Source organism: Spinacia oleracea, chromosome 5 (genome assembly GCF_020520425.1).
Source record: "Spinacia oleracea cultivar Varoflay chromosome 5, BTI_SOV_V1, whole genome shotgun sequence".
In the NCBI taxonomy this organism is placed as follows: domain Eukaryota; kingdom Viridiplantae; phylum Streptophyta; class Magnoliopsida; order Caryophyllales; family Amaranthaceae; genus Spinacia; species Spinacia oleracea.
In genome coordinates, this window is record NC_079491.1 from 65257859 (window position 1) to 65285537 (window position 27679).

At 37.1% G+C, this 27679-nt stretch overlaps 1 protein-coding gene and 1 pseudogene across 1 annotated transcript; both read left to right on the forward strand.

Moving 5' to 3' along the window:
- Nucleotides 1–1214: 1214 nt before the first annotated feature.
- On the forward strand, nucleotides 1215–5496 carry LOC110799677 (replication protein A 70 kDa DNA-binding subunit C-like). The gene is made up of 15 exons (XM_022004961.2): nucleotides 1215–1298; nucleotides 1382–1435; nucleotides 1506–1520; nucleotides 1609–1684; nucleotides 3093–3196; nucleotides 3294–3561; nucleotides 3646–3742; nucleotides 3814–3938; nucleotides 4037–4121; nucleotides 4267–4348; nucleotides 4495–4564; nucleotides 4649–4782; nucleotides 4885–5076; nucleotides 5149–5223; nucleotides 5314–5496. Exons 1-15 carry the CDS (start codon nucleotides 1215–1217, stop codon nucleotides 5494–5496), a joined length of 1644 nt encoding a protein of 547 aa, XP_021860653.2.
- A 2265-nt stretch (nucleotides 5497–7761) lies between these two features.
- Nucleotides 7762–14715, forward strand: LOC110799678 (uncharacterized; annotated as a pseudogene).
- The last annotated feature ends 12964 nt before the right edge of the window (nucleotides 14716–27679 follow it).

Consider the following 27679-nt stretch of genomic DNA (forward strand, 5'->3'; position numbering starts at 1 on the left):
TGCTATGGTAAACATGAACTTTATTTTTGTAGCTTCTATGGTTTCTATCAGTTTATGTTGATTGATTTTGTATGATGCAAACTACTAAGCTTCTAAATGACTAAATGTGAAACTAGCAATAATTAATGGATCCTTCCTATCACTGTGCTTCATCATGGCTCGAATATTCGTGGTGTTTACAATCAGCTTGATTCATTATTCATGATTATGTGTCACTTGATCTATACTATACTACAACAGGTGTCACACCCAATGAATTGACTGGCCTATTTAACTTGACTTACCTCAATATTGAACTAAAACTCCCCCGTATAAAATTATCAAGTCTTTTCTGTTTTGCTCTGCTGAGATTATGCTGCTTCTGTATTACGGTGGCGAGCTTTTTTTTTTTTTTTTTTTTTTTTTTTTTTTTTTTTTTTTTTTTTCTGTTCTGCTCTCTGATATGCTTTGTTGCTGCTATATGTTTTGTGTGTGTGTTGGGCTTAGCCAAAGTCAGTACATTCTGCGGTGACGAGTTTCTTCTTTTTTGTTGCCCGCTGGTGTATGCTTTCTGAATACTGTGCCTATTAGAATGTTATTCTATTTGTTTTGATAGACCATTGTCATAAGAGAAATTCGTTTATTCAATGTTAACTGAAGAGTCCTTATAAAAGTGGAGGGTGTGCTTAACCTAAATCTTTGAACGCCTGCTCTCTCTCTCTTCGACTCCATCTTCTTCATCCTCTCCCTTTCTCTCTCCTTTCACATTTGAATTTCTCCGCTTTTCATTCTGTCGCCGAAAACGGCCGCCTTCACCGGCTCGAGGGCAGGAGAAAGAGGTGAAAGTGGTTGTTATATTGGGGCCTACTGGTTCAGAAAAATCGGATCGTTCGATAAGAGCCCAGTTTACAGAGGGCTTCATATTTTGAACGGAATATGAGTTTTTATCTATAAAATCGATTTTACAAGTAATAAAATCAATTTAATATTAAATCTTTTGCAGCTTCCTGTATTTGAGTTATAGGAAATCTTGGTTGAGATTTTTAATAACGAGTCATACATGAGATATTTAAAAAGCCGAATTTACAATCTTTTTTATTTTATTTGCAAGGCTATCCTAATTCAATTATGCAGATTTTACAATTTAATTTGTTAAGTTGCAGTTGTCAATTCTTTGTCCTCCTTTGAATTTTAACTTTTACTTCAGCAGTTTCAGAAAATCCTGAAAGCGAATGATGACATTCAACTGTAAGTTTAGAACTGAAGGCATCCCCAAGGATTCTCGCACTCACATAACAAGATTCACATCCGATTTTCAGGTTTTTTCCTATTATTTATTTGCCTTTTCCATCATTTCAATCAGTATTCTTAATCCGTCAACTTAATTGCGGTGTGTTTAAAGATACGTGGTTCAATCATTAAGCTCTGTGGTTCAAATCTGATGATTAATGAACAGGTTGAACAACTGCACAAAATCTTTAAGTTATGTGGTTCCAGAGTTCAAGTTTCTGTGTTTTGTTTTGCAGTATCGCATATGTGAGGTATGGGTTTCTCTCCCTTCTATTTTATTTTTTTATGATTTTCCTTTCTCTTTTGTTAAACTTACCAACTTTGTTTCCAATTTTCCAGGTAAACCATGAGGACTTCAATGAAGGCATCATTCAAGTCCAAGCAAAGAAGAAAGCAAGCCTAAATTACTATGCTGGTCTCACTTTTCGTTTATTAATTTTTGTTTTTGGAGTTTATAGTAATTGTTCTGCAAATAAAACAGTGACGTTGTAAGGATAGGATTTTAGTTGTTCTCCTATTTTTCTGTAATGCTATGTACAAAATTTTTAGTCAACTAATTAATTATACCGTCTTTAACTTTTAAAGTTGGTTTTTTTTTGTATTACAATTCTTCATAAACTGTGTTTATCAGTTTATCTAAAAGTAATGCTTTAGTTATGCTAACAGCTGTCTTTGAACTAAACATAAAGGAGGGTTGTATTCAGTGAGAAATACGTGTTAAGAATCCCTAAAAACAGTGAACTTTTTGTTTAGAATTTATAATGGTGTATAAACTGTTTCTCTTTGGATTTTGTGTTTAACAAAATTGTTGTTATGTATAAGGAAACAAGTAAAGATAGAGATTGGGAACAAAATGTCCGGAGGAGGAAATATTGTTTTCATATTATCTTGCACGCATCGCGTGCATATAAAACTAGTAACTATATACTAGAAGAGACACCATGAATGACACGTGTCATCTCCTGGTGAATCCTTTGTATTTTTCTTTTTTAAATTACCTTTTAACTATTTAAAAATAAATTATTTTGTTTTTCCATAAAATTGAATAATAATTGATAATAATAGAAAAAGTTTTAAAAAAAAACGTATGAAATATTATGATAACAGTGATCGGGTTCAATAACAACTTCAAATAAATGATCCTGTGGTATAGAATAACGTGTGAAATGGAATAAATAAAATATAAAAAAATCCACTGAAATCCTGCGGAAAATAAAAAAACGTGTGAAATTGAATAGCAAGAATTTATTTAACTGGTATCCTAAAATTGTTATACTAAAAACGTGGAAAAGATCCTATAGAATAACCAGTTACAAAAATAAAGTTCCTAAATAAATGGAATATCTAATCATTAGGGGATAAAAACGGTCATTAGGGAATATCTAATCATTATGGGATAAATATGCTTTCCCTCTATTCACGTTCAGTTTTTGAATAATTCCCTGAGTCCCTGCAAAATAGGAAACCATATAACAAGATTACAAAAATATCTCAGAAATTACGTAAATAAGATTGCAACATTGAGTATTTTTTTTCTCAGAAATTACGTAAACAAGATTACAATAGGAAGCCCTAAACAAGATTACAACATTGAATATTTTTGGGAATTATAAATTTATAAAATACTCCCTGCTTATCCAGAATCCCAAGAATCTAGAATAATCACAACAAATTAGGGTAACCTAGAATTCAACCGGGTATATATATACTCCCTTCTCAACCAACAATAATATCAAGCATCTATCTATTCTAATATACGTGAAGTCTGAGAAAAAAAATGGCCAAGAATTTTACACCCATATACACTATTAATCCTTCTATAGAAAACATAACGATACAAGCAAGGATTATCCGACTATGGACCGTTCATGCCTTCAATAATCCGAGTGAAACAAATGCTATTGAAATGGTTTTACTAGATGCAGAGGTAATTTCATCATTCATATTGTGCTATACTCGATATTAATATTCAAGTTTTAGTATGCTGCTAACTACTTTTTTATTTTATTTTTATTGCATACTAGGGAGGCAAGATTCAAGCTTCTATTAAAAAGTCTTTTATCTCAAAATGGCAGAATGTTTTCCTCGAAGGACAAGCGTACAATATTTCGTATTTTGGTGTTGGAAAGAATGCTGGAGACTATAAACCCACGATGCATCCATATAAAATTAACTTTAGAATGTTTACTCAAGCTCAAGCCGTAGAAGTGGTTGCATCGACCATTCCTATGGATGGTTTTGATTTTAAGTCTTACGAAGCACTAAAAGATTTAGACAACAGTGTATTAATCGGTATAAAAATCTACTTAGATTTTGGTATATTATATTTATTTTTTTATATTATTCGCTTTTCATATCATTTTTTTGTAAAAATAGATTGTATTGGATATCTTTCTAGAATATTATCAACTGATCAATTTATTAGAGATGGTAACCCCCAAAAAATGCTCAATATTCAACTAGAGGATTTGCAGTAAGTATATTTTTAATGTTTTTTAAGAAAATACAATTATTATTTTTGTACTAACTTTGTTGTTTTTTCAGGAAAAATTTCTTGAGTTGCACTTTGTGGAATCAATATGCTGATCAATTGACAGAATACTTATCTAATCATCCAAATTGTCAAGTTTTTATTGCCATCCAGTATGCAAAAATCAAGACTTTTCATGGTATATATATTATTTGAGTTGAATTAAATCCTTGTGTCATTTTATGCATTGATGGGGTTTCGCATTCTTATACGTTTATCTTTCTTACGCATTTAAAGGTGTTGTTGGAATATCGAGTTCCCTATTTGTGACTGGACTCCATATAAATACTGATATTGCAGAGATAAATGCTTTTAAAAAGAGGTATGTGTATTTTTTTGTTGTCCTTACTACTATTTTTTTCTTATCTAAATAAACTTTTATAATAAGTATACTTGCACAAAAAAAATTCATGCAGATTTGGGAGTGAAGGAAAGACTTCTTCAGAAATGATGGAATAAATAAGTAGTCACATCTCTCAGAAAAATGAAAACGAGTTCCTGAAAAAATCGGAGAGGAAACATGTTGATGAGATTCTTGAAATGCAGGAGGTGAGCACATTAATTCTTTTATTTGATGCTTATATAGACAGAAAAAAAAGATGGCATATGTTTGCAACTATGTGGCATTAGCCACTGTGCACTTATTCTACTAATCACTGAGAGTTTACTGTGAATTTTGGATTTTTATGGCATAGGTTTGCAACTGTGTGACATTAGCCACAATAGACTCTATTGAGCTTGAGAATGGTTGGTTCTACCTTGCATGTAAGAAAGACTACAAGAAAGTTTAAGATCAAAAAATTGATGAGCTAACGAAGTTTTGGTGCGAAAAGTGCAATAATTATGTAGATCCTGTTCCAAGGTTCAAACTTCAAGTAAGGGTGATGGATGAATCAGGAAGTGCTTCATTTGTTATTTTTGATCGCGAGGTGGTACAAATCTTAGGAATGTCTGCATTACATATAAGAGAATGCCAAATTAAGGTATACTTAGTTCATCTGTGATTGTTCCTATATGTTACTATGTGCTAAAAGTGTATTACATATTATTGTAGACCTTTTGATCTATTTTTAAACTTGATGCAGGATGGAAATAAGGATGACAATGACGATTCAGTGCCTAAAGATTTAAAAGAACTGCTGGACCGGAAGTTTTTATTTAAAGTTAAAGTTACAGATTATAACCTTAAGCAAAGCTGCCCATTATTCACAGTAACAAAGATGTCTGATGATGTAGATCTCATAAAGACATTCCAAGATGTAGAGGATCCTAATGAGGTACTTTTATAATCAAATAAAACTCTAATACTTTAACAATATAGAATTGCTTACCCTCTCTGTTTATAATAGGTTATGGAGCATGAAGAACAACTAGACGTGACTTCAAAATCTGTCAACCATTGCAAGGATACTAACACAGAGAAGGTATAAAAATAAATATCTAAAAGTATATTAAACACACGTATACATTTGTTGTTTGAGAGACATGTATTTAATTAGGTCTATTATATGCAGAATATACTCAACAATGACAATGAGAATATGGATGACAATTGTGAGGAACTTTGTATCACTCCAAACCATAAAAGAAGCTTTGAAGAGTTAGGGTGCACAAGCTCGGAAGGGCATATTACATCATCTGAGTTTTCTACTAATAAAACTCAGCGAAAGATTGTCGTCAAAAAAGAGAAGGACTAAAGTTACTGCAAAAAGAATTAAGAGTATTTATTTTCATTTGTAGTATTAATATTCTGGTGTTTTTTTAAGTTTAATGATTTTCTGATTGTTGATTTTGGATTTTGAAGTGTTCTTTTTTTTCATGTCGTTTTTATTGGTTAATGTTTGATGATTTTGGATTTTGATGTGTTCTTTTCTTTTCATGTCGTATTATTGGTTAATAAAAGCCTCTGAATTTTTTTCAATTTCCCTGCTCTGTTCTTTATTTTTTAATACTTGATTATAGTTAATAGCATGATAAGTTTGAACCAAAACAAAAACCGGTATGGGCGTTAAAACTTAAACAACAAAATTGATCAAAAGATCATGAGAAGACTTGAATATGGATAGGAAACGTATGCAACAAAGTACCAGGTCAAGCCTTGATTAGTACTGATTTCCACACACTGCAATAGCAAGGGATGGTTCATCATCTAAATTCTGTTTTATCATGTCCAAGTATGCTTTCACAGCTTCTTGTGTATTTCCATGTTGCTGAAAAGCCAGGAAAATTGAACTTTTCTGCACATTTACAATCATAGAACAAGGAAGTCAGATGGCACACGATCCATACCTGCTGAACATATGCCAGTTGAACAGCTATAGGTGCCAATTCATTTTCTATATCATCATCTGCCCAGTTATCTTCCATCAGTGATTCTTGACCCACTCTGTAAAACAAATAAATCACTCATGAGTTTACAAGATCAACTCAAATTTCAGCAATAACTCCCACTACACTACAATAGAAGTTATACCATTTTTATTACCCTCATCCGAAACACTGTCAACAACTATATGCAGCAAAGTCTATGCCAGTGCGGTGTTTGGCAAGGCAAGTCATCTGAATGGTGTAACGTCGAGGGCAGGGTGATGTAGCCCAGAATATGGGCATGTTTAAGGTGAGTGTAGATGTTGCAGTATTTGCGGGAGGAAGGGTGGGGCTGGGGGCTGTGGTGAGGTCGAGTGAAGGGGTGGTGTTGGCTGTGGGGTGAGACGACATGAGACAACCTGGGATGCAAGACTTGGGGAAGTGATGGCTGCTCGCTTTGGCCTGTGGGTAGCTAACAGACCTGACTTTTTTAAGGTTGAGTTGCAGTGCAATGGCGAAGGAAATATGCAAGGGGAAGCTATGGCGAACACTTAATGACAGCTATAAAGCAAGCTTTAAAGACACCTCTCCTGAATTTTGAACACTTAATTCTCAGCATACCTCTGATCAGACCACTTAAGTTCCTGAAACCGTACCCCAAACCAATCTAGTTTTGCACAGCTTATCAAATTGGACTACTTAATTTAGCCAAGTTCTAAAATACATTTATGCAAAATTAAGGAAGTTTCGATTCATTTGATAAAATTAAATCTGAATTATGATTTGTAATTACATGAAAACTCCCTAATATTACTTAAACTAAACAGCATTCCTACTAAATGAGTGATATAAATATATAGTATGATCCAAGTGAAAGCCCGACATTGATGCACATTGCATTATTCAAATACCTGCTTTATTGCCTATTTACCTTTTCATAAACAAAGGCTTAATGCTGATTACATGAGATGATGAATCTATAAGGGCATTGCGCCTTAAAGAACTGGAAAGTTAGAAGAAGATAAAACTTCAAAAGAGTTAAAAAATACGAGCATATGGTAAAAAAACTTTCAGAACGAGCCAAATTATAATACTAACAGTCTCAAAACTTAATTCAGGTGACAACGCTGATTTAACTTTGATAGAATTTAGAACTAACAGAAGCAACACAAATGTTTGGTACACTTATGCTTTGTCGTTAGTTTCGAATCCCATAAAAGTGACAGATTATCCAATCCTATAAAAGTGACATATTTTTAAATCCCATAAAAGTGACAGATTTTTGAATCCCTTAAAAATGACAGATTTCTAGATCCCATAAAAGTGATGGATATCTAAAAGATAAAATCATAAAAGATATTGTAATCTAGGGCAAAAAAGAGTTTGACACTTTATTGATGATTACGGAAAATATAGTGTAATGACAGATTCTTAAAACCCTAAAAGTGATAGATAATTATGGGATAAAACTAAAAAAGAATCATTAATAGTTTGCCGCCAATATCAGATTCTTAATTTATACATTTGTCACTGTAAACCCTAACAGTTTCTAAAGTAGAAAAATAATGAATCCACGTTTGCTAGATAATTATCATTAATAGGTCATTTTTACGCATCATTCTTAACCAGAAAAGTTTGATCAGAGGCAGAAAAGAATGGATCAAATGCTTAAGAAAAATGCCAGGATGAACAGAATAACCATTTTAAGGGAAAAGCGACGACTATCAATCGAAGCAAGAAGGACATCAAACCATCAAAGAAGACCACTAAGAGATATATCAAATGGCAAGTACTCTTAAGCATTCTTTAACATTTACATTTGAGCATTATAGAGGGTGTTTGCATTGAAAAAAAAAGAACATATTTTTAGATAAGAGTATTCTTAATGCTTTGTTAATGTACCTCAACTTTGTAGTCTCCGATGATCATGGCCAATCATCTTCAAGTCAGAAGCAATTTCGTACTCCTAGAGAACTAGCAACATCATCTGTGTATCATAGCACCGAACACTCTCATTGCATCAATGGGTTTGCTGCATCTAATCATTCACCTGAATCAATCAAACAAATGCCGACCAGTGGCATGAATATAACACCAGATAGATTCACAAGCGAACACAATACTAACCATGCAAGTACTTCTTTAGGTATCTATTATATTTTACAGGTTATTACACCGTAAAAATTCAAATTAAAAATTCAGTCAGATTCTGAACTACTTATACATTAACACAAGTATCATTCTCATTATAACATTTGGGCATCATATGGATACCGATAGCGACCATAACTCAAATGTTGATTATGAAGGTATTGGCCGACCATTTATCTTTTGTTTAATGTATTATTTTGTAGCTTATTACTATATCAATTTCAATACAGAACACGAGATCGTCGATGAACTGATTGAGGACGACTCAAATATTGACATTGAAGGTTTGAAACATCTCATCATTTCCACGCCCACCCTCTCTGTTAGTAAAGCTCATTGTAAATTAATTATGCTACATTTTTTTTTTTGGAAATTCAAGGTGGGAACGATATATATGCGGATGTTACTGGTTTTGAAGGTACTTATTCCGTAACTATTTATATATTAATAACTAACAATCACCTATATGATATTTATGTTCCAAGCGTATTCATTAAACATGTAGGCTATTGGGACATTGGAGATCCAACATACACATGTGAATATTGTGATGCATTCATGTGGTTTGAAGAGAGAGCAAGGAAAGATCGAAAAACAAACCCAAAATTTAACATATGTTGCATGCAAGGAAAGGTTCAACTTCCTAAGCTCCGAGATCCACCTAAAGTACTTCAGGATCTATACACAAATCAAGATTCAGAGAGCAAGAATTCCAGGAAAATACACGAGCATATAATATGATGTTTACCTTTACTTTAATGGGTGGGAAGATTGATTCATCTGTCAACAAGGGACGTGGTCCATTTACCTTTAGACTATATGGACAAAATTACCATAGAATGGGGAGTTTATTGCCAACAAAGGGATCATCACCAAAATTTTCACAACTATATATATATGATACTGAAAACGAAGTATCTAACAGATTGCATGCTTACAGGTGTGTTGTGATTACCTTAAAATTATGTTGAAATTGCATATTATGCTTGAATCGTTGTTGACCCCATTGGCGTGACCTAAAGTGTATTCCTAACTGATATTTTTTGCCAATGTATTCATGTAGCTCAAACATTGAAAGAAATGCAAGGAACGCATTAGATGATTCAATTGTTGAAAGTTTGCGAGAGATGTTGGATGCATACAATCCTCTAGCACAGGCATTTAGGGAGGCTAGGGATCGATTTGAATCCAATAATGAGGAGTCTGTTAAGCTTAAACTCATTGGAAATAGGGAAAGTGATGGCAAAACTTACAATCTACCAACTGCATCCGAAGTGGCTGCTCTTATTGTTGGAGAAATTGGGAGTTCAACAGGAGCAAGAGATATTATAGTTGAGACACAAACTGGCCAATTGAAACGTATAAACGAGTTACATCCATCTTATCTTCCCCTACAATATCCGTTATTATTCCCTTATGGAGAGGATGGATACCGACTTGGTATTCAATTAAGGGACACATCTTGCAACAGAAAAAGAAAGAAATTGACCATGAGGGAATTTTTTGCATTTAGAATATGCGAGAGAAAAGATGAATCTGTCACTATTTTGTGGGCCCGAAAATTACTCCAACAGTTTTTGGTTGACGCATACACAATAATAGAATCTGAAAGGATATGCTTCGTTCGGACGCATCAAAAACAGTTGAGAGTAGACAAGTACAAGAATTTGAGAGAAATACCAGGACAAAACACTAATTCTTCTTCTACCGAAAAACGCATAGTCTTGCCTTCATCTTTTACTGGTGGTGCTACATACATGGTTCAAAATTACCAAGATGCTATGGATCTATGCAAATGGTATGGATATCCTGATTTATTTATTACCTTTACATGCAATCCAAAATGGCCAGAAATCATGCGATATGTATAGAAAAGACTTCTTAAACCTGAAGATCGACCAGACATTCTGTGTAGAGTTTTTAAAATGAAGCTAGATTAGTTGATTAAAGATTTGAAGGGTGGAAAATTATTTGGAAGAACACAAGCTTGTGAGTTTTAATATTTATATAATAAATATCTTTTATGATTTTTCATTTATCTTAATCTTTACTATATTCTTTAGTCTAATATGAAACTTTATATGTGTAGTGGTCTACACAATTGAATTTCAAAAGCGAGGCTTACCTCATGCTCATATTGTATTGTTCTTGTTCCAAGAAGACATCGATCGGGTTATTTCTGCAGAGATACCTGACAAGGAAACAAATCCAGAATTATATAAATTGGTTACAGACTCCATGATTCATGGTCCATGTGGTGAATATAACATGCGTGCTCCGTGCATGAAAGTTGGAAAGTGTATAAAGAAATTCCCTAAAAATTTCAACGAGAGAACGGCAGTGGATGATCAAGGATTTCCTGTGTACAGAAGAAGCAACAATGATCGGACAATAGAAAAGAATGGAGTTACTTTAGATAATAGATATGTCGTTCCATATAATGCTTATCTTCTATTGAAATATGGAGCTCACATCAATGTTGAGTGGTGCAATCAATCACGTGCAGTAAAATATATTTTTAAGTATATTAGCAAGGGTCATGATCAAGTAACTGCATCGTTGAGTCAGACAAGTGAAAGTGACGACCATATAAAAGATGAGATAAAAGCATACTACGATTGTAGGTAATTCTCAACATCACTTAAAAGACCTTATATGGTTTTCTAACTTCTATTTAAATATTGAATATTTCATATAGTTTCTTTCTTTTCAATTTTAGGGTGAATTTCATTGTGCTTATCATTAATCTTCGTAAGTTTACAGGTATATCTCTCCATGTGAAGCGGTATGGAGAATTTTGGGATATGATATTCACTATAGGACTCCATCAGTTGAAAGGTTGAGCTTCCACCTACCCAATGAACAAAGTATTGTGTTTGAAGATGACGAGTCATTGGAGGACATCGTGAACAAGCCGGGGATTGATAAATCAATGTTCTTAAGTTGGATGGAATGTAATAGAACAAATCAGAAAGCAAGAGAATTAACTTATTGTGAATTTCCGACGGAGTTTGTGTGCAACAAAAACGGGAAGAAGGAATGGACGAAAAGGGTACAAAGATTTTCTATTGGAAGAATTTACTATGTTCCTCCGAGAAGTGGGGAATTGCACTATTTAGGTGCTTTGTTGATTACAGTAAGAGGTTGAGACATGTTACGAAGAAATCAGAACAGTCAATGGTGTAACGTACTCAACATTCAAAGAGGCTTGCTATGCTCTTGGATTACTAGACGATGACAGGGAATACATTGATGGTATAACTGAAGCAAGCTTTTGGGGATCATCAGGGTATTTAAGGAGTCTATTTGTGACTTTATTGATATCAGGAAGTATGTCTAGACCCGAGTTTGTGTGGGAGAAAATATGGAAGTTCCTCGGAGATGATGTTCTTTTTAGGCAGAGAGTTATTCTTCAAATTCCCGGTATGACGCAATATTACGCATTTACAGATTATAGAATTAAGCATAAAGAATTTGTTTATGCATTTATAGATTATGCATAAGAAATTATATAATATACATATTATATTATGCATATAGACTTTGCATAAAGAATTTTATGCATAAACCGATTTATATTATGCATAATTAGATTTATGGTATGCATTTATAGATTTATAGTACCCGTGACATGCAAGATATAATCATCTTATTATAAATTCTCCAATCTTAATATAATCATCTAAATATCTACATATATTATTATGCGATCAATCGGGGGAAATCTGTCATTAGAAAAGAGAAGAACAGAATCTAATAGCCTATTTTAAGAAAATCACAGGTCAAAGCCATCCATATTGGAAGGAAATTAACTCATCTTTTTAGCATCACATCACACATTGCAGGAAACTAGAATTCTGATTGTGAATTTGGGAGACTGGTTAAGTAAAACAAATTAAGTAAAACAAATTAAGTAAAACCCAGAAATATTGTACACCAGGGAGGATTCGACTCAATGCAGCAACTTTCTTAGCACTGTACAAAAAATTTGACTTGAAAATATGTAGGAAACGTATGCAACAAAGTACCAGGTTCAGCTACTGTTTAAAAAAAAAAAATATAAAGTAGAATAAAAAACTGTGATGCATGATTCTTTTATAGCACTGAGAAGCTGCTCCCTTAATTCAATAGCTTCTCCCTTTTGGATGCGAACACTTAATCTTATACTGATCATAGAGGGTAAGCTAGGCTGAAATTATTGAACTTGGTATTGCAGTAACATTCGGCTAAGGGTAACAAGAACGTACCAGGTTCAGCTACTGTGAATGGAAAATAAAAAGTATATACAAACCTGAACAGGTCATCCATAGCACTAAGAAGTTGGCCGTGCGGAGAAAAATCATCAACTGCATTCGTTAGCTTCTCCTTCCAGATGCGAACATTGTTAAACCTAGGAAAGAAAAAGAAAAACTGAATTTTAAACTGATCATAAATAGTAATCTAGAATCAGTACCTTGGATTAAGAATAGGGCACTGCACAAAAAATTTGGGTGGAGGATTAAGGAACAGAGCTGCCTGCACAACCATATTCATAATTTTGGTGACTTTCGGTATAGCTGATAATCTGCATACAATACTTTGCTGCATTTTTCTTATATACAAATTTAGTATTAGGCATTGGTAAATTTTGATGCAATCCCTAAATATCTACATATCATATGTCATTAGTATGCATTTACTTAATCCCCTAGAAGTAGTATTATTGGTAATAGACTTTTATAGATTCAATAGTAACTTGCACATAACTAACATGCAACCATTTCCATACTAATGATATTGTTTCTTATTGTAGACTTGACGTTAAGTGAAGAGCGGCTGAAAAACCACACTTTGGCTACATAGAGAATTTACTACAGAGTAATGGACGAAGTCTTTCACAATTTCCTCCGATGCCACTACCAGATCGGGATTTTATTTCAGATGGGTTGAACAAACTTATTCATGAAGAACTTTCTTATGACAAAATATCCATGGAAAAAGAGCACAAAAGATTACTTTCATGTCTTACGGATGAACAAAAAGGCGTTTATGATGAATTAATTGGTGCTCTTGCTGGAGATAAAGGAGGTGTTTTCTTTCTTTATGGGTATGGTGGCACAGGAAAAACCTTCATGTGGAAAACACTTTCTGCCGCTATTCGATGTAAAGGGGAAATTGTACTTAATGTTTTATCAAGTGGGATTGCTTCTCTACTACTACGAGGCGGAAGGACCGCTCATTCTAGATTTGCAATTCCTATAAATGTAAATGAAGATACCACTTGTGAAATCAAGCAGAGAGCACCGTTAGCTGATCTTTTGATTAAGGAAAAACTTATTATTTGGGATGAAGCCCCAATGGTTCAAAGGTTTTGTGTTGAGGCTTTAGATAGAAGTTTAAGGGACATTATGCGATTTAGTAATCCAAAAAGTATGGAGCAACCCTTCGGTGGCAAGGTAGTTGTTTTTGGAGGAGATTTTCGACAGATTTTACCGGTTATTCCAAAGGGAAGCAGACAAGATATTGTTTATTCAGCTATTAACTCTTCATACTTATGGGACTTTTGTCGTGTACTTTCTTTGACACCTAATATGAGAATTCAAGCGGGAAGTTCGGATTCAAATTTGAATGAGATCAAAGAATTTTCAGAGTGGATATTAAGAGTAGGAGATGGTAAAGAAGGAGACCCTAATGATGGGGAAGCAAACATACAAATTCCTGAAAATATACTGATCAAAGATGGAGGAATAAGTCCCATTGCATCTATTGTGGATAGTGTGTATCCTTTCATGTTAGAGATCTTGGATAACCCAAATTACTTTCAAGAGAGAGCTATTCTTGCTCCAACAAATTAGTGTGTGCATGTGGTTAATGAGCATTTACTGTCCATGATTCCAGGCGAGGAAAAAATATATCTTAGCTCAGATAGTATTTAGGCATCAGATAGAAATATAAGAGGCAATCAAGAGTTATATACAACAGATTTTTTGAACAGCATCAAAAGTTCCGGTCTGCCAAATCATACCTTAAATCTAAAGGTTAGTGTCCCAATTATGCTACTTAGGAATATAGACCAACCTAATGGTCTATGCATTGGCACAAGATTAGTAATTACTCAGTTGGGTAACCACATAATCGAGGCTAAAATTATATCGGGAAACAACATTGGTATGAAAGTGTTTGTTCCTCGCCTGCTCTTAACCCCATCGGACATAAAATTGCCTTTCAAGTTTCAACGAAGACAATATCCATTGGTTGTTTGTTTTGTTATGACGATTAACAAAAGTCAAGGGCAGTCTCTCACAAACGTTGGTCTATATCTTCCAAGGCCAGTATTTAGCCATGGTCAACTTTACGTCGCAATCTCAAGAGTTACAAGGAAAAGTGGATTGAAGGTGTTGATTTGTGATAAGGATGGCCAGACATATAATACTACCCAAAATGTAGTATACAAAGAGGTGTTCCAGAATTTAGCGTAATGAGGTAATTTCAACTAATTCTTATACTAAAATAAGTACATATTCTTAGATACACAGTTTTAATGGAATATACTTTGTCCTAATGGATTTCCCTCTGATTTCAGCTTCTCCCGGTGCTCTAGTTCCAGATCCAGGTACTATAGGTCATTATCCTTTCTTTTCTGGTTTCATGAAACCTCACTACCAAATCAAATAAGCTGAAATATCTTTGTTTCAAGTTTCTGTCCTTGGCTAATATATTAGTGACTAATTAATTTGATAAATGTTAATTGATACTCCGTCCTCCTAATTGCAGATATATTATAAGACAAGAAAATCCAGGAGGCAAAGTGGACAATTATAGTAATTCTTTGTGTACCTTCAATTGTTTTTCTATCTTTATTATGCTTTATTTTTTAGTTGAAACACAGTAACTGAAACTCACATGATTGATAGCGTACCTTAATTAATTTCAGTTGGTCTTTTTCACGATTAAACTGTAAGATTAATGCATGCATGCTCAAACTTAAATCAGATTGGTCTCTAGATTGGATAATAAAATCAGATAACTTACAGAAATATGTGAAGAACCCCCGTCATTGATGTACCTTAGACACAAAGTTCGTTTAACACGTCTTGCATTCATTTTAACAGAAGCTACTCATGCAAATGCAGTACAGCCAGAGTGCCAGGCACCCAAAGTTGAACAAATGTTCAAAAACCAATTTCGACACCAAGCATTTATAAGTGAATTTGCAAGAAGGACACAAAATGCAGCTCAATACGTTCACATCTATTGAAGAAAAATCTTACCACATTCATTGCATAGCTATCCAAGAATTCGAATGCTGACAAGACCTCCCCGAGTTTCCTTCTGGCTTCAATTAAAAGTTTCTGTATACAATAAATAGGCAGAATTAAATGGTTTAATTTAAATACCTGTTAAACATCCATGCTAACTGCAACAATAAACAAGCTGATGAGCTTGAACTTAGAAGCATCAGTAACACGCTAGATTAGGATGCGAGATAAAATGAATTACTGCCTCAAATACCTTATCAAAACTTTATTTCTATATAGACATAGGAAGATGAATAACCAGCTTGGAGATATCGCGGAACCTAAAAGTTAAATGAATGACAGCAAAAATTCAAACAAGCTATACCTCAATTTTTAGATAGAGAAAATACTCTGTGTCATTAAACATATTCTTGAGCAGGATGCAATTTTTTATAAGCTACGCTGATACCAGACACTCACATAGTTGAAGAATTAAATGAACTATGTTATGAGAGTCGGGTTCTGCTACCGTATTTTCCCGACCAATACCAACTTATTCAAGTATTGGTTGTGAGAGAAAACACGATTTACACATAAGGCCATGCTAGAGTTCCACTCACAGTGGAATGTATGGAGTCGATCAAACTTGAGGATTGGGCAACTGAAAATAACATCCAAGTCCTTTTCAGTTGACACAACCACCTTCAGCTTCTTCAAAGTCATGCTCAGTTTTGGCATCTCTCTTGAGAACCAATCACCCCCTACACATTTTACACCCCAGAGTATTGACACTCAAGCTTCACTATAGTCCCTGTAGACACCTACTTTTGTCCCCATTCTCAAAAGGGAAGGTTCGATGATGAGAACATAAATCTCCACTTGGCAACGCATCTCCTATAAAATAACGGATCTCATTCACCTTTTCATTTCAGCAAAACTGCTATTTATAGAAACCTGCTAAGAATAGTAACTGCCGTAAAAGGTAGTTGTTAAAAGTGGCAAAGTCATAAAAGATAGAAACCTGTCAGAATTAGGTGTTGCACTCCAACATAAATCCTAAAAGAGATAGAATTTGCATTCCTGGTATAATTCGAAAGTAAGAGTTACGTATTAACTAAATTCCTAACGAACCTAGAGTTCGTAACGGGCCCATACGCATTCCGTCATAAAGTTAATACGCAATAAAAGACTCGGATAAAGCTCAAAAGCTCCGTGTTCTAAGAGTCCAAATCTGACAAAGAACTCGGCCCAGATCCCATTTTCAACGCCTGGATCTGGGCGCCGAAATCTTCGGCGCCCAGCCCTGGGCGCTGAAAGTGGCTGGGGCCGTGTCGTCTCCGAATTCTTTTTGGATTCGTATTCTAAAAATCTATCTTTCCACAAACTCCTTCCCTATAAATACAGCCTCAAAAACGACGTGAAGAGGACACACAATTCCATAACCTGAGTATTGACTCTAGCCTTAAGCCTAGCCTCACGCTGCGAAATTGATCCGATGTTCTGTCGCAATCGACCCAAAAGTCAAACAGAACATGTCTTGCCCCTTGTAGCTGATGAATTAAGCCTAAATACTGGAACATTGCTTGGAAACCCGAGATTCGTTAACTAAAAGGAGAAATAGCAAAGCCAAGTGGTTAGTTTTCTGAGAACCGTAACGCACCTCTCAAGGGTGCGTTGTAATGTGTCCCTCATATGATTTAATCGCTTTCATCACCCTTTTATAAAATTGTCAAACTATTAACTTGATTGATCTATCACGCCTAATAAGATAATACCTTGGATAATTGAATTATCATGCTAGGTACCTTAAATCAATCTAAATAAGATAATCACGATCGATTTAGTGTTATGTGTTGCATATTGCTAAAATTAATTCAGAATAGTTTATTAGTTTAACGCATGTCCCTTCAATTATTTATGCTGAGCTAGTAAGGATAACCTGCCTGTGGAGTTATCGATGAGCACTCCTCTCGGTAGTTACAGTCCCCCGAACTCTCAATCTCTGCCCTGCGGGTGTACGTTGAGCGATCCCCACACCAGGGATCACAAGGGAACCTATGGCCGTCGTGGTCGAACATAATTGCACTCCCTTTATGTCACGATAACCGGGTTTTGTCAGTTTTTCTCATTGTCGTTAAAAACTGAATGGCGACTCCTATATTACTAGTCGATTGGGTGTAAACTCACAGGAAATCCAATTACACTTGATCTGACAACGTCACGCCCACGAGGGACAAGGTCACGCATTAGCCTCGTGCTTTTTCGACCCCCTCACAGTGGCGACTCCACTGGGGAACGTTAATGAAATACTCGTGCTCGTAGGTAATCATAATAGCCGAAGGGTGAAACGATCCTACTCCGCGTTTATTTCCTTATCAAGTAGGGAAGACCTGAAAATCAGCATATTAATGTGAACGGACAGAACCGCATAACGAATCTTGGCTCCCTTAGTGTGTTTCATCTCGGGAAATGGGACTAAGGATACCCATCGCCACTCGGGGGGTGCATACGCTTCGAATGTTGTCCACTCGACACTTTCGCTAGTAGTACACCTGTCCCAAACCAAATCGCTCGCCCACTAGGTCCCTCTCATTGGTGCATGCCCCCTTAGCTTACATCGTGATTGGCCTCTTGGGACGAAATTCGTCTGTTGAATGCACTACCTCGACCGGGGCACGTGTTGGATCTACGATAGAAGCGGTACCAAGCCGGCGCAAATATTACCCATAGAAGCCTATCATAAACTACGTGACATATTATTCTTGCTTCATGTAGTAATGCTAGTTATGTGTAGCGAATTACGTGATTTTGTTGAGATTGTGTGTGACAAATAACACCGGAAAACCAACGACCCTAAAAATTGCCCAAACATTCATAAACACCAATTGGCCAAAGAGTTATACCAAAATACGTGTTCTGCAACCTTGGGCGATCGCCACAAAAATGAGCGACGCCCAGGACAGCCTGTAACGGATCCCACAACGCTGCACAACGCGTAAAGGACGTTATTAGGCGAGCACGCAAAATTAAGTCGTATATACGAATAAAGGATACGCGAACAGAATACGAGTGTAGACACCTACTTTTGTCCCCATTCCCGAAAGGGAAAGGTTCGATGATGAAAGCATAAATCTCCACTTGACAACGCATCTCCTATAAAATAAACGAATCTCAATTCCCCTTTTCATTTCACCCGAAACCTGCTATTTATGGAAACCTGCTAAAAATAGTAACTGCTGTAAAGGGTAGCTTCTAAAAGTGGCAAGTCATAAAAGATAGAAACCTGTCAGAATTAGGTGTTGCACTCCAACATAAATCCTAAATGAGATAGAAAACTGCAAGAATCCTATTCCTAATATGATTCGGAAATAAGAGTTACGTATTAATTAAAATCCTAACGAGCCTAGAGTTTGTAACGGGCCCAGACGCATTCCGTCATGAAATTGATACGCACTAAAAGACTCGATTAAGTCTCAAACACTCCGGATTCTAGGAATCCGAATCTGACAAAGAAACGGCCCAAACAGCAATTTCAACGCCCACCCCTGCGCGCTGAAATTGCCTGGATCCTATTTTCAACGCCCAGAGCTGGGCACCGAAATCTTTGACGCCCAGCCCTGGGCGCTGAAAATACCTGGGACGTGTTTTTTCCTAATTCTTTGTGGATTAGAACTCTGCAATTCTATCTTTCCACGAACTCTTCCCTATAAATACAGCCCCAAATTCGACGTGAAAAGAACACACAACAACACACAATTCATATTCTAAGTATTGACTCCAACCCTTAGCCTAAGCCTCTCGCTGCGAAATTGTTCACGCGTTCTGTCGCAATCGATCCATAAATCGAACAGAACGTATCCTGTCCCATAATTAAGATTCGTTAAATAAAAAGGAGAAATAGCAAAGTCAAAGTGGTTAGTTTTCTGAGAACCGTGACGCACCTCTCAAGGGTGCGTCGTAATGTGTCCCTCTTCGATGATTTAATCGCTTTCCTCGCCCTTTTTATGAACTGTTAAACTAACTAAATCTGATTGTTCTATCACGCCTAACAAATATAATATTTTTGGGAAATTGGATTATCATGCTAGGTCCCTTAATACTATTTAAATCAGATAATCACGATCGATCTAGTATTATATGTTGCATATTGCTAAAATCAACTCAGATTAGTTTAATAGTTAACGCATGTCCCTTCAATTATTTATGCTGAGCTAGTAAGGATATCCTGCCTCTGGAGTTATCGACGAGAAAAGTACTCCTCTCGGTAGTTACAGTCCCCCGAACCCTCAATCTCTACCTTGCGGGTGTATGTTGAGAGATCCCCACACCAGGGATCACAAGGGAACCTACGGCCGTCGTGGTCAAACATAATTGCACTCCCTTTATGTCACGATAACCGGGTTTTGTCAGTTTTTCTCATTGTCGTTAAAAACTGAATGTCGACTCCTATATTACTAGTCAATTGGGTGTAAACTCACAGGAAATCCAATTACACTTGATTGAATAAAAGAATCGTCACACGCACGAGGGACGAGGTCACGCATTAGCCTCGTGCTTTTTCGACCCCCTCACAGTGGCGACTCCACTAGGGATAGTGAAGGAAATACTCGTGCTTGTAGGTAATCAAAATAGCCGAAGGGTGAAACGATCCTACCCCGCGTTTATTTCCCCATCAAGTTGGGACGACCTGAAAATCAGCATATTAATGTGAACGGGCAGAACAGCATAACGAATCTCGGCTCCCTCGGGAGTTGGGACTAAGGATACCTTTTTTCGCCAATAGGGGGGTGAATACGCCGCGCATGTTGCCCACTTGGTACTTGTGCAGGTAGTACACCTATCCCGAACCAAATCGCTCGCTCATTAGGTCCCTCTCGCCTGTATGCCCCCTTGGCTTGCACTTGCGGGTTGGCCTCTTGGGGGAAATTCGTCTGTTGAAGACACTACCTCGACCGGGGTATGTGTTGGATCTACGATAGAAGCGGTACCAAGCCAGGCGCAAATACTACCCATAGAAGCCTATCATAAACTACGTGACATATTTAATTTTCAAATCCATGTTTGTAATGTAGTTATATGTAGCGAACTATGTGACTATGTTATGATATTGCGTACGAATAATGCTAGACAAATAATGCTAGAAAACCAACGACCTAAAAAATTGCCCAAACATTCATGAACCAATTGGCCAAAGAGTTATACCAAAATACGTGTTCCGCAAGCCCGAACGATCGCCACAAAAATAAGCGACGCTCGGGATGGCCTGTAACGAATCCCACAAACGCTGCACAACGCGTAAAGGACGTTATAAGGCAAGCACGCAAAATCTCCAGTCGCGAAAACAAAAGTATACGCAAACAGAAAACGAGAACCAGCCAGGGACGCATTTTCAACGCCCCTGGCTGGGCGCCGAAATTTCTCACGCCCACTGCTGGGCGCTGAAGTTGCTGCCTGGCCTTTTGGTCAGGCACAGCAGCCTCGGTGCCCGCGAAAAAAAAAACACGTAGCAAAAAAAAAATTCGTAAAAATTGCTGCAAGGACGTATGAAAAGGCACTCGATTCTAAAAGCGACAAAAGAATAAAAAATAAATAACTCTTTGTGTCGTTGTTAGGCCTCCTACGACGACAATGCTCGGCACCAAAACCGAGCATGCTAATTAAACGACCTTGAATGTCACATGGGCAAAGTATTCAAAAAATAATGTTCGAATGAAGTCTTCAAGAAAAATAAATGTTCAAGTAAAAAATAAATAAATCCGAGTCTAGACTAGGCTGTGCCAAAAGTACAATCTAAATCCTAAGTCTTAGTTGTCTTATCCATAGAATCGGTCCTAATACTTGGTGTCGTTTTGCAAGTTAAAAGGTTAAACCATATTGAGTCTCCCTTCCTAACATTTAAATCAATAAGCACCCATATGTAATTGTCATCCCTTGCTAAGAATCTACGGCCTCAATACTCTCTCTCACCAATAAAAAGAATACATTGTGTAATTCAAGTATTTGCAAAATGGAAACAGTCACATTCTGGAAACCATTCCCCCATAGTCACACAACCCCCAAAGTGAACCTAAGGTGTCAATACCATTAGCAAAAATTAATGGCCTCAAGGCTTATGATCACATTGGGTCACGACTATCATAGTCCTCTCGAGCCACTCGCTCCTTTAAAACACTCCTAAGTACGGACTAAAAGATTTTCCATGAATGCAACCTGACAAACCATGAAAATACCCAAATCGGCATGCCATAAGGCTACCATTGGGGTAAAGCAATACACACTAAGAGAGAAACCGCACTAATGATTCTAGCCTTGCAAAAATGAAAATTCGATCTCCCCAACTAACTACCTTGCCAACATCAAGCGAAATGGCGCATGACAAATGAACACCCAAGGGTTAAAATCTGAAGTGTCAACCAACGAAAGATATGGTCCAATTAGCCTAAGTCTGAGAGTCGCTTGGTCAAGTGTTATAGGCTTACGCCACGCCATTATTTTGAGTCTAGGCCTCCTCCTTGTACTCATACACGGGTTATAATCAGAAAGATTAATGAAAGCTTGAGTCTAAATCACAACTTCCAGTTAAATCCCGGAAACCGGAATCTGAAAAGAAGCAAAAAATTATCTTCGATGTAATTCTTTCGTTAAATTTCAATAAGGTAAAAATAACATTTTTAATCTACGCTATTTGCACATTTTAAGAAACGACTAAATACGCTTGCAAATTAAGACAATTTGAAGGTCCACCCTAGGCCTACTAAAGCTAAAGATCCACCCTAGGCCGACTAAAGTTAAAGGTCCACTATAGGCCTACCAAACGAGGTTCACTCACTCTCGCCTCGTGACTCAAAGACCACAACCATCTACCTTTTAGCCCAAATTGATTGAAGGATTTATGTTGGGGAGAAATCCCAAGCAAAAAGGAAAAAAGAGAAAGAGAAAAGGGAGAGCGAAAAGAGCCATGAAATACTTAGCCCGTACCTCCCAAAGTGCGAAATCTACCCAAGTAAACGAAGGAAAAGAGTTGGGTCAACCAATTCAAATCATGAAATTCTACGATGTCTACCCTTTCCAATCCTTATGCTCTTAGACGCCTTCGCTCTGGGGTCCCTGTTCAGCTCATTTAACCCGTCCATGTTCTCATTGCCATAGCCCAAGAAACCATTACCTCGACTCTTATTCTTGAACTTGTTGTCAACCGCAAACCACGCACGGCCATTGACACGTGCGTCATACCCATTATTTCCAAAACCGTCTCTTACATCACCATTAGCATAATGACCATATAACTTGTTTGAATACACCCTGTTGATATACCCTTGAGCCGTCCCCATGCTACTCATTAGCCTTGGTTGATGTAAATTCATGACACTAGCTCGAGACTGCAAATTGTGAGTCCTAGCGGATGTAATCCTCATGCTTGACCAATACCTGTACAAATTATCCTATCGCATTAAACCCATCTTTCAAACAGTCTTGAGTCACGAATAAGAAATAAAGACAAATGAAAAGTACAAAAAGTAATAAAAAAAAAGAGGGACTTTGCAAAGCGCCTCTAAAGTTAGTCTAAAAGAAAAAGAAGCATTCAGCGCACCAAAAAGATCCGCCCAGAAATAAGTTTCAGCGCCCACAGCTGGGCGCTGAAATCTATAACGCCCTAGCTTGGGCGCTGAATCTCTTTGCTTGCCAAATTTTGTCCAGAAGTGCTCGTCATTTTATCCGCACATGCACGGAAAAATAACGAACACTTGGGGGGTACAGCACGTATTCAGACATACGTACCACAAAAAATACATGTACTCAAAAAAAATATATAAAACAAATTTTTGGCTTACGGCAAGGCAGCAGATTAAAATAATAATAAACTTCACTTATTCTACCGTTTCAAATAATATGTTTCCATCTCAGAACATACTTATCGAATTCGGCATTCTAAGAAACCATTTTCTAGGCTAAGAACTACGCAAGACCTGATTCCAAATTAAATCTATTTAAGGCGGATACGTAGGCAATCCATGATTCGGTCCAACCAATTTGCAAAAATATTAAAGCCTATAGAAAAAACAAGAATATAAAAATAGAAGTCCCTTACTGAAATTTAATTACTTGCAACCCAAGTCGAAAGAAAAATTTGAGTCAAAGGAAGAATCCAAACCATCAAGATGCCAAAACGAGCACACATCGAAAAATAATAAGGGCACGTACCCTTGCCAGAAGGAGCACTCACACTCCTAGGCACTTAGCCAAGACTCAAAAGACCGCTTTGCCTCAATTAAGTGGGGGCTAGCGCAAGCGTCCATGACCTCTAAAGTACTCGACTTGTCCCTCCCTAAAGCGAACTAACGCACTTAAAGACTTTCTTTCACCACTAGACACAGTCATGATCGCCAACAAGTAGTAAAGGCAGTAGGCTTGCAATAAAGAGAATTGTTCTACGGCATTGCCCCATCGTTCCTTCGAACTCAGGGCACCCGTTCATGGTAATTCAGATACTTGCGAATCCCCTTTGAAAAAAAAATCAGACATTGTCAATAGGACTTGGCACTTAACCAAGGCTCACCCTACTCAGACATATGATACGGACATCTAAAATCAAAATTTAAAAAGCATCGTTAATGGGAAGACATAATAGCAACTGGGGGCTAAAAGATTGAAATGAAAGAGATAGGGAAGGAACTAAGTATACCTTGACCTTTTATACAGACATACACCAAGTAAATCTAAGTCAATTTGAAAACGGTTTATATTCCCGCAATTTTGGAAAAGATGGCCCTAAAAGCCTAAAACATATGCCAAACGGGCACAAGTATATCTTGACACCTGCACCCTGGCTTCCAGCAAATCCTTAGACAACATTCCAAAAATCGTAACAGTATTCTGATTCACTCATGTAATTGTTAGGTTATGATACATATGACATTACATAGATCATGCGGAAACAACCATTAACCCAGGACAACATATTATTTACACATAATCATATAGCATAATTAGATGCATACTCTTTGTTGCGTGCCTTCCCTAGCTGCGCCCGAACCGAACAAGAACAAGTCTTTTAGGACTCCAAGTGTCGTCCCTCCGTAGATAGTCCACAGCACGTCCGGATCCGCCTTAAGATTGACCAACTAGAATCGCCCTTAAGGTACTAGAAAATTCGGCAGTTTTATGAGCAAGATGTGTTTTAATTTTCTCTCAAAAAACTCACTTTTGAATACTTTGAAACTTCTGTATAAATTATGACCCCTAGGCCTTTATTTATAGAGTTATGGAAAAGGAATCGTAATCCTAGTAGGATGCGAATTAATTGGAATTAGAATCCTACATGAATTCTATTTAATTAATTTATCCAATTAGGAATAGAAACTTAATCATACACTGACTCTTGTAGATTCAGGAATCACGCATGAGCACAAACTCACACACACACGGCAGCCACAAGGGCTGCCCATGCGCGTGCGAGCAGCAGCCCGCGCAGCACGGCCCACGCAGCCGTGGCCCTTGGCGCGCGCTGGGCCTGCCTTGCGGTAGGCCTGGGCGCTGCCTTGGCTGGGCTTGTGGCGCGCATGCTTGCTGGGCGATGGCCCCGGCTTCGTGCTGGGCCTTCGTCCGGCAAGCCTCGTCCGATGCTAATTCGTACGATACGCTTCCGATTAAATTTCCATTTCCGGAATCTATTTCCGATACGAACAATATTTAATATTTCCGATTCCGGAATTAATTTCCGTTTCGAACAAATATTTAATATTTCCGTTTCCGGAATTATTTTCCGATTCCGGCAATATTTCCGATTCTGACAATATTTCCGTTTCCGGCAATATTTCCGATTCTGGTAATATTTCCATTTCCAATAATATTTTCCGATACGTACCATGTTTCCGTTTCCGGCAACATCTACGACTTGGATAATATTCATATTTCCGATACGATCCATATTTCCGTTTCCGGTAATATTATCGTTTCCGGAGTATTCATTTCTTGCCTGTGACGATCTTAGCTCCCACTGAAACCAAGATCCGTCGGTTCCGAATATTCATAGATGGAGTATTTAATGCCATTAAATACTTGATCCGTTTACGTACTATTTGTGTGACCCTACGGGTTCAGTCAAGAGTAAGCTGTGGATTAATATCATTAATTCCACTTGAACTGAAGCGGCCTCTAGCTAGGCATTCAGCTCACTTGATCTCACTGAATTATTAACTTGTTAATTAATACTGAACCGCATTTATTAGACTTAACATAGAATGCATACTTGGACCAAGGGCATTATTTCCTTCAGTCTCCCACTTGTCCTTAGGGACAAGTGTGCATTTCCTAATTCCTTTGTCGCTCGATGCTTGCTCTTGAACATAAGGTAAGAGTTGTCATCCTTATTATGTCCAGAGGTGTTCCTCGATTTCAGAGTTCAACTGATCAAATAAACAGATAATCATAGCCTATGATTCATCCGAGCACGGCCATGCATTTCACAGTTTCTAGCTCTCCGAGTGGCCTTGTACAACTTTTAAGCATCTCATCCCGATTTATGGGAGGACAATCCCAATCTTGCGATCTTGAGATTAGACTTCGTTTGATAGGTGATTACCTGAGCGTTGCCTTTATAGCCTCCTTTTACGGTGCGACGGTTGGTCAACGTCAAAGCAACCAGTTCTCAAACAAGTAATCTCAAATCACTCAGGTACTGAGGATTTAGTGTCTAATAATTTAATGAAATTTACTCATGACAGATTTTCATCTCTTACAGTAAAGTTTCATAGGTCTTGTCCGATACTAGTCTTCCCAAAGTAAGTATCTATGCAAATGATTATGACATTGCCATGTCCACATAGTTCAAGAAACAGAACTACTAGTCATCTTGCACTCTAATCGTCTAACGTTTTCTATGCGTCCAATTTTATAGAAAACTCCGATTAGGGACCATTTTCAACCTTTGACATTCAAGTTCACTTGATAGACATTTCTTAGTCACAGGACTGGTCCTGACAGTCTATCTTGAATATATCGTCAAGTTGAAGGGACTCATCATTTAATAAACCACAAATTAAATGGAAAAATGAATTTATTTCATTTATTGTGAATGATTAACCAATAATGTTTTACAAAGATTTAAACTCTAAAACTTTAAAACATTAAACAGAGACATCAAAGCCATTCTCTAATATGCTTGATTCCCATAGCTGCAGTGTGCGAGTTGTGCTTCGCTTGCGGCAGAGGTTTAGTTAATGGATCTGATATGTTGTCATCAGTTCCAATTTTGCTTATCTCGACTTCTTTTCTTTCAACGAACTCTCGTAGAAGGTGAAATCTACGAAGTACATGCTTGACTCTTTGGTGGTGTCTAGGCTCTTTTGCCTGTGCTATAGCTCCGTTATTATCACAATACAGGGCTATTGGTCCTTTAATGGAGGGGACTACACCAAGTTCTCCTATGAACTTCCTTAGCCATATAGCTTCCTTTGCTGCTTCATGTGCAGCAATGTACTCCGCTTCAGTTGTAGAATCCGCAATGGTGCTTTGCTTAGCACTTTTCCAGCTTACTGCTCCTCCGTTGAGGCAGAAGACAAACCCAGACTGTGATCTGAAATCATCTTTGTCGGTTTGGAAACTTGCGTCCGTATAGCCTTTAACAATTAATTCATCATCTCCACCATAGACCAGGAAGTCATCTTTGTGCCTTTTCAGGTACTTCAGAATGTTCTTGGCAGCAGTCCAATGCGCCTCTCCTGGGTCTGACTGGTATCTGCTCGTAGCACTGAGTGCGTACGCAACATCCGGGCGTGTACATATCATAGCATACATTATTGAACCAATCAATGATGCATATGGAATCCCATTCATTCGTCTACGCTCATCAAGTGTTTTTGGGCACTGAGTCTTGCTTAGAGTCATTCCATGAGACATGGGTAGGTAGCCTCGCTTGGAGTCCGCCATCTTGAACCTATCAAGCACCTTATTGATATAAGTGCTTTGACTAAGTCCAATCATCTTTTTAGATCTATCTCTGTAAATCTTGATGCCCAATATGTACTGTGCTTCTCCTAGATCCTTCATCGAAAAACATTTCCCAAGCCAAATCTTGACAGAGTTCAACATAGGAATGTCATTTCCGATAAGCAATATGTCGTCGACATATAATACTAGGAAAGCAATTTTGCTCCCACTGACCTTCTTGTATACACAAGATTCGTCCGCGTTCTTGATGAAACCA

Coding starts and splice junctions, on each gene's coding strand:
- LOC110799677 (XM_022004961.2), top strand. CDS start 1,215: ATGACATTCAACTGTAAGTTTAGAACTGAAGGCATCCCCAAGGATTCT. Junction 3,743..3,813: donor ATTCAACTAGAGGATTTGCA/GTAAGTATATTT, acceptor TTGTTTTTTCAG/GAAAAATTTCTTGAGTTGCA. Junction 4,122..4,266: donor ATAAATGCTTTTAAAAAGAG/GTATGTGTATTT, acceptor ATAAATAAGTAG/TCACATCTCTCAGAAAAATG.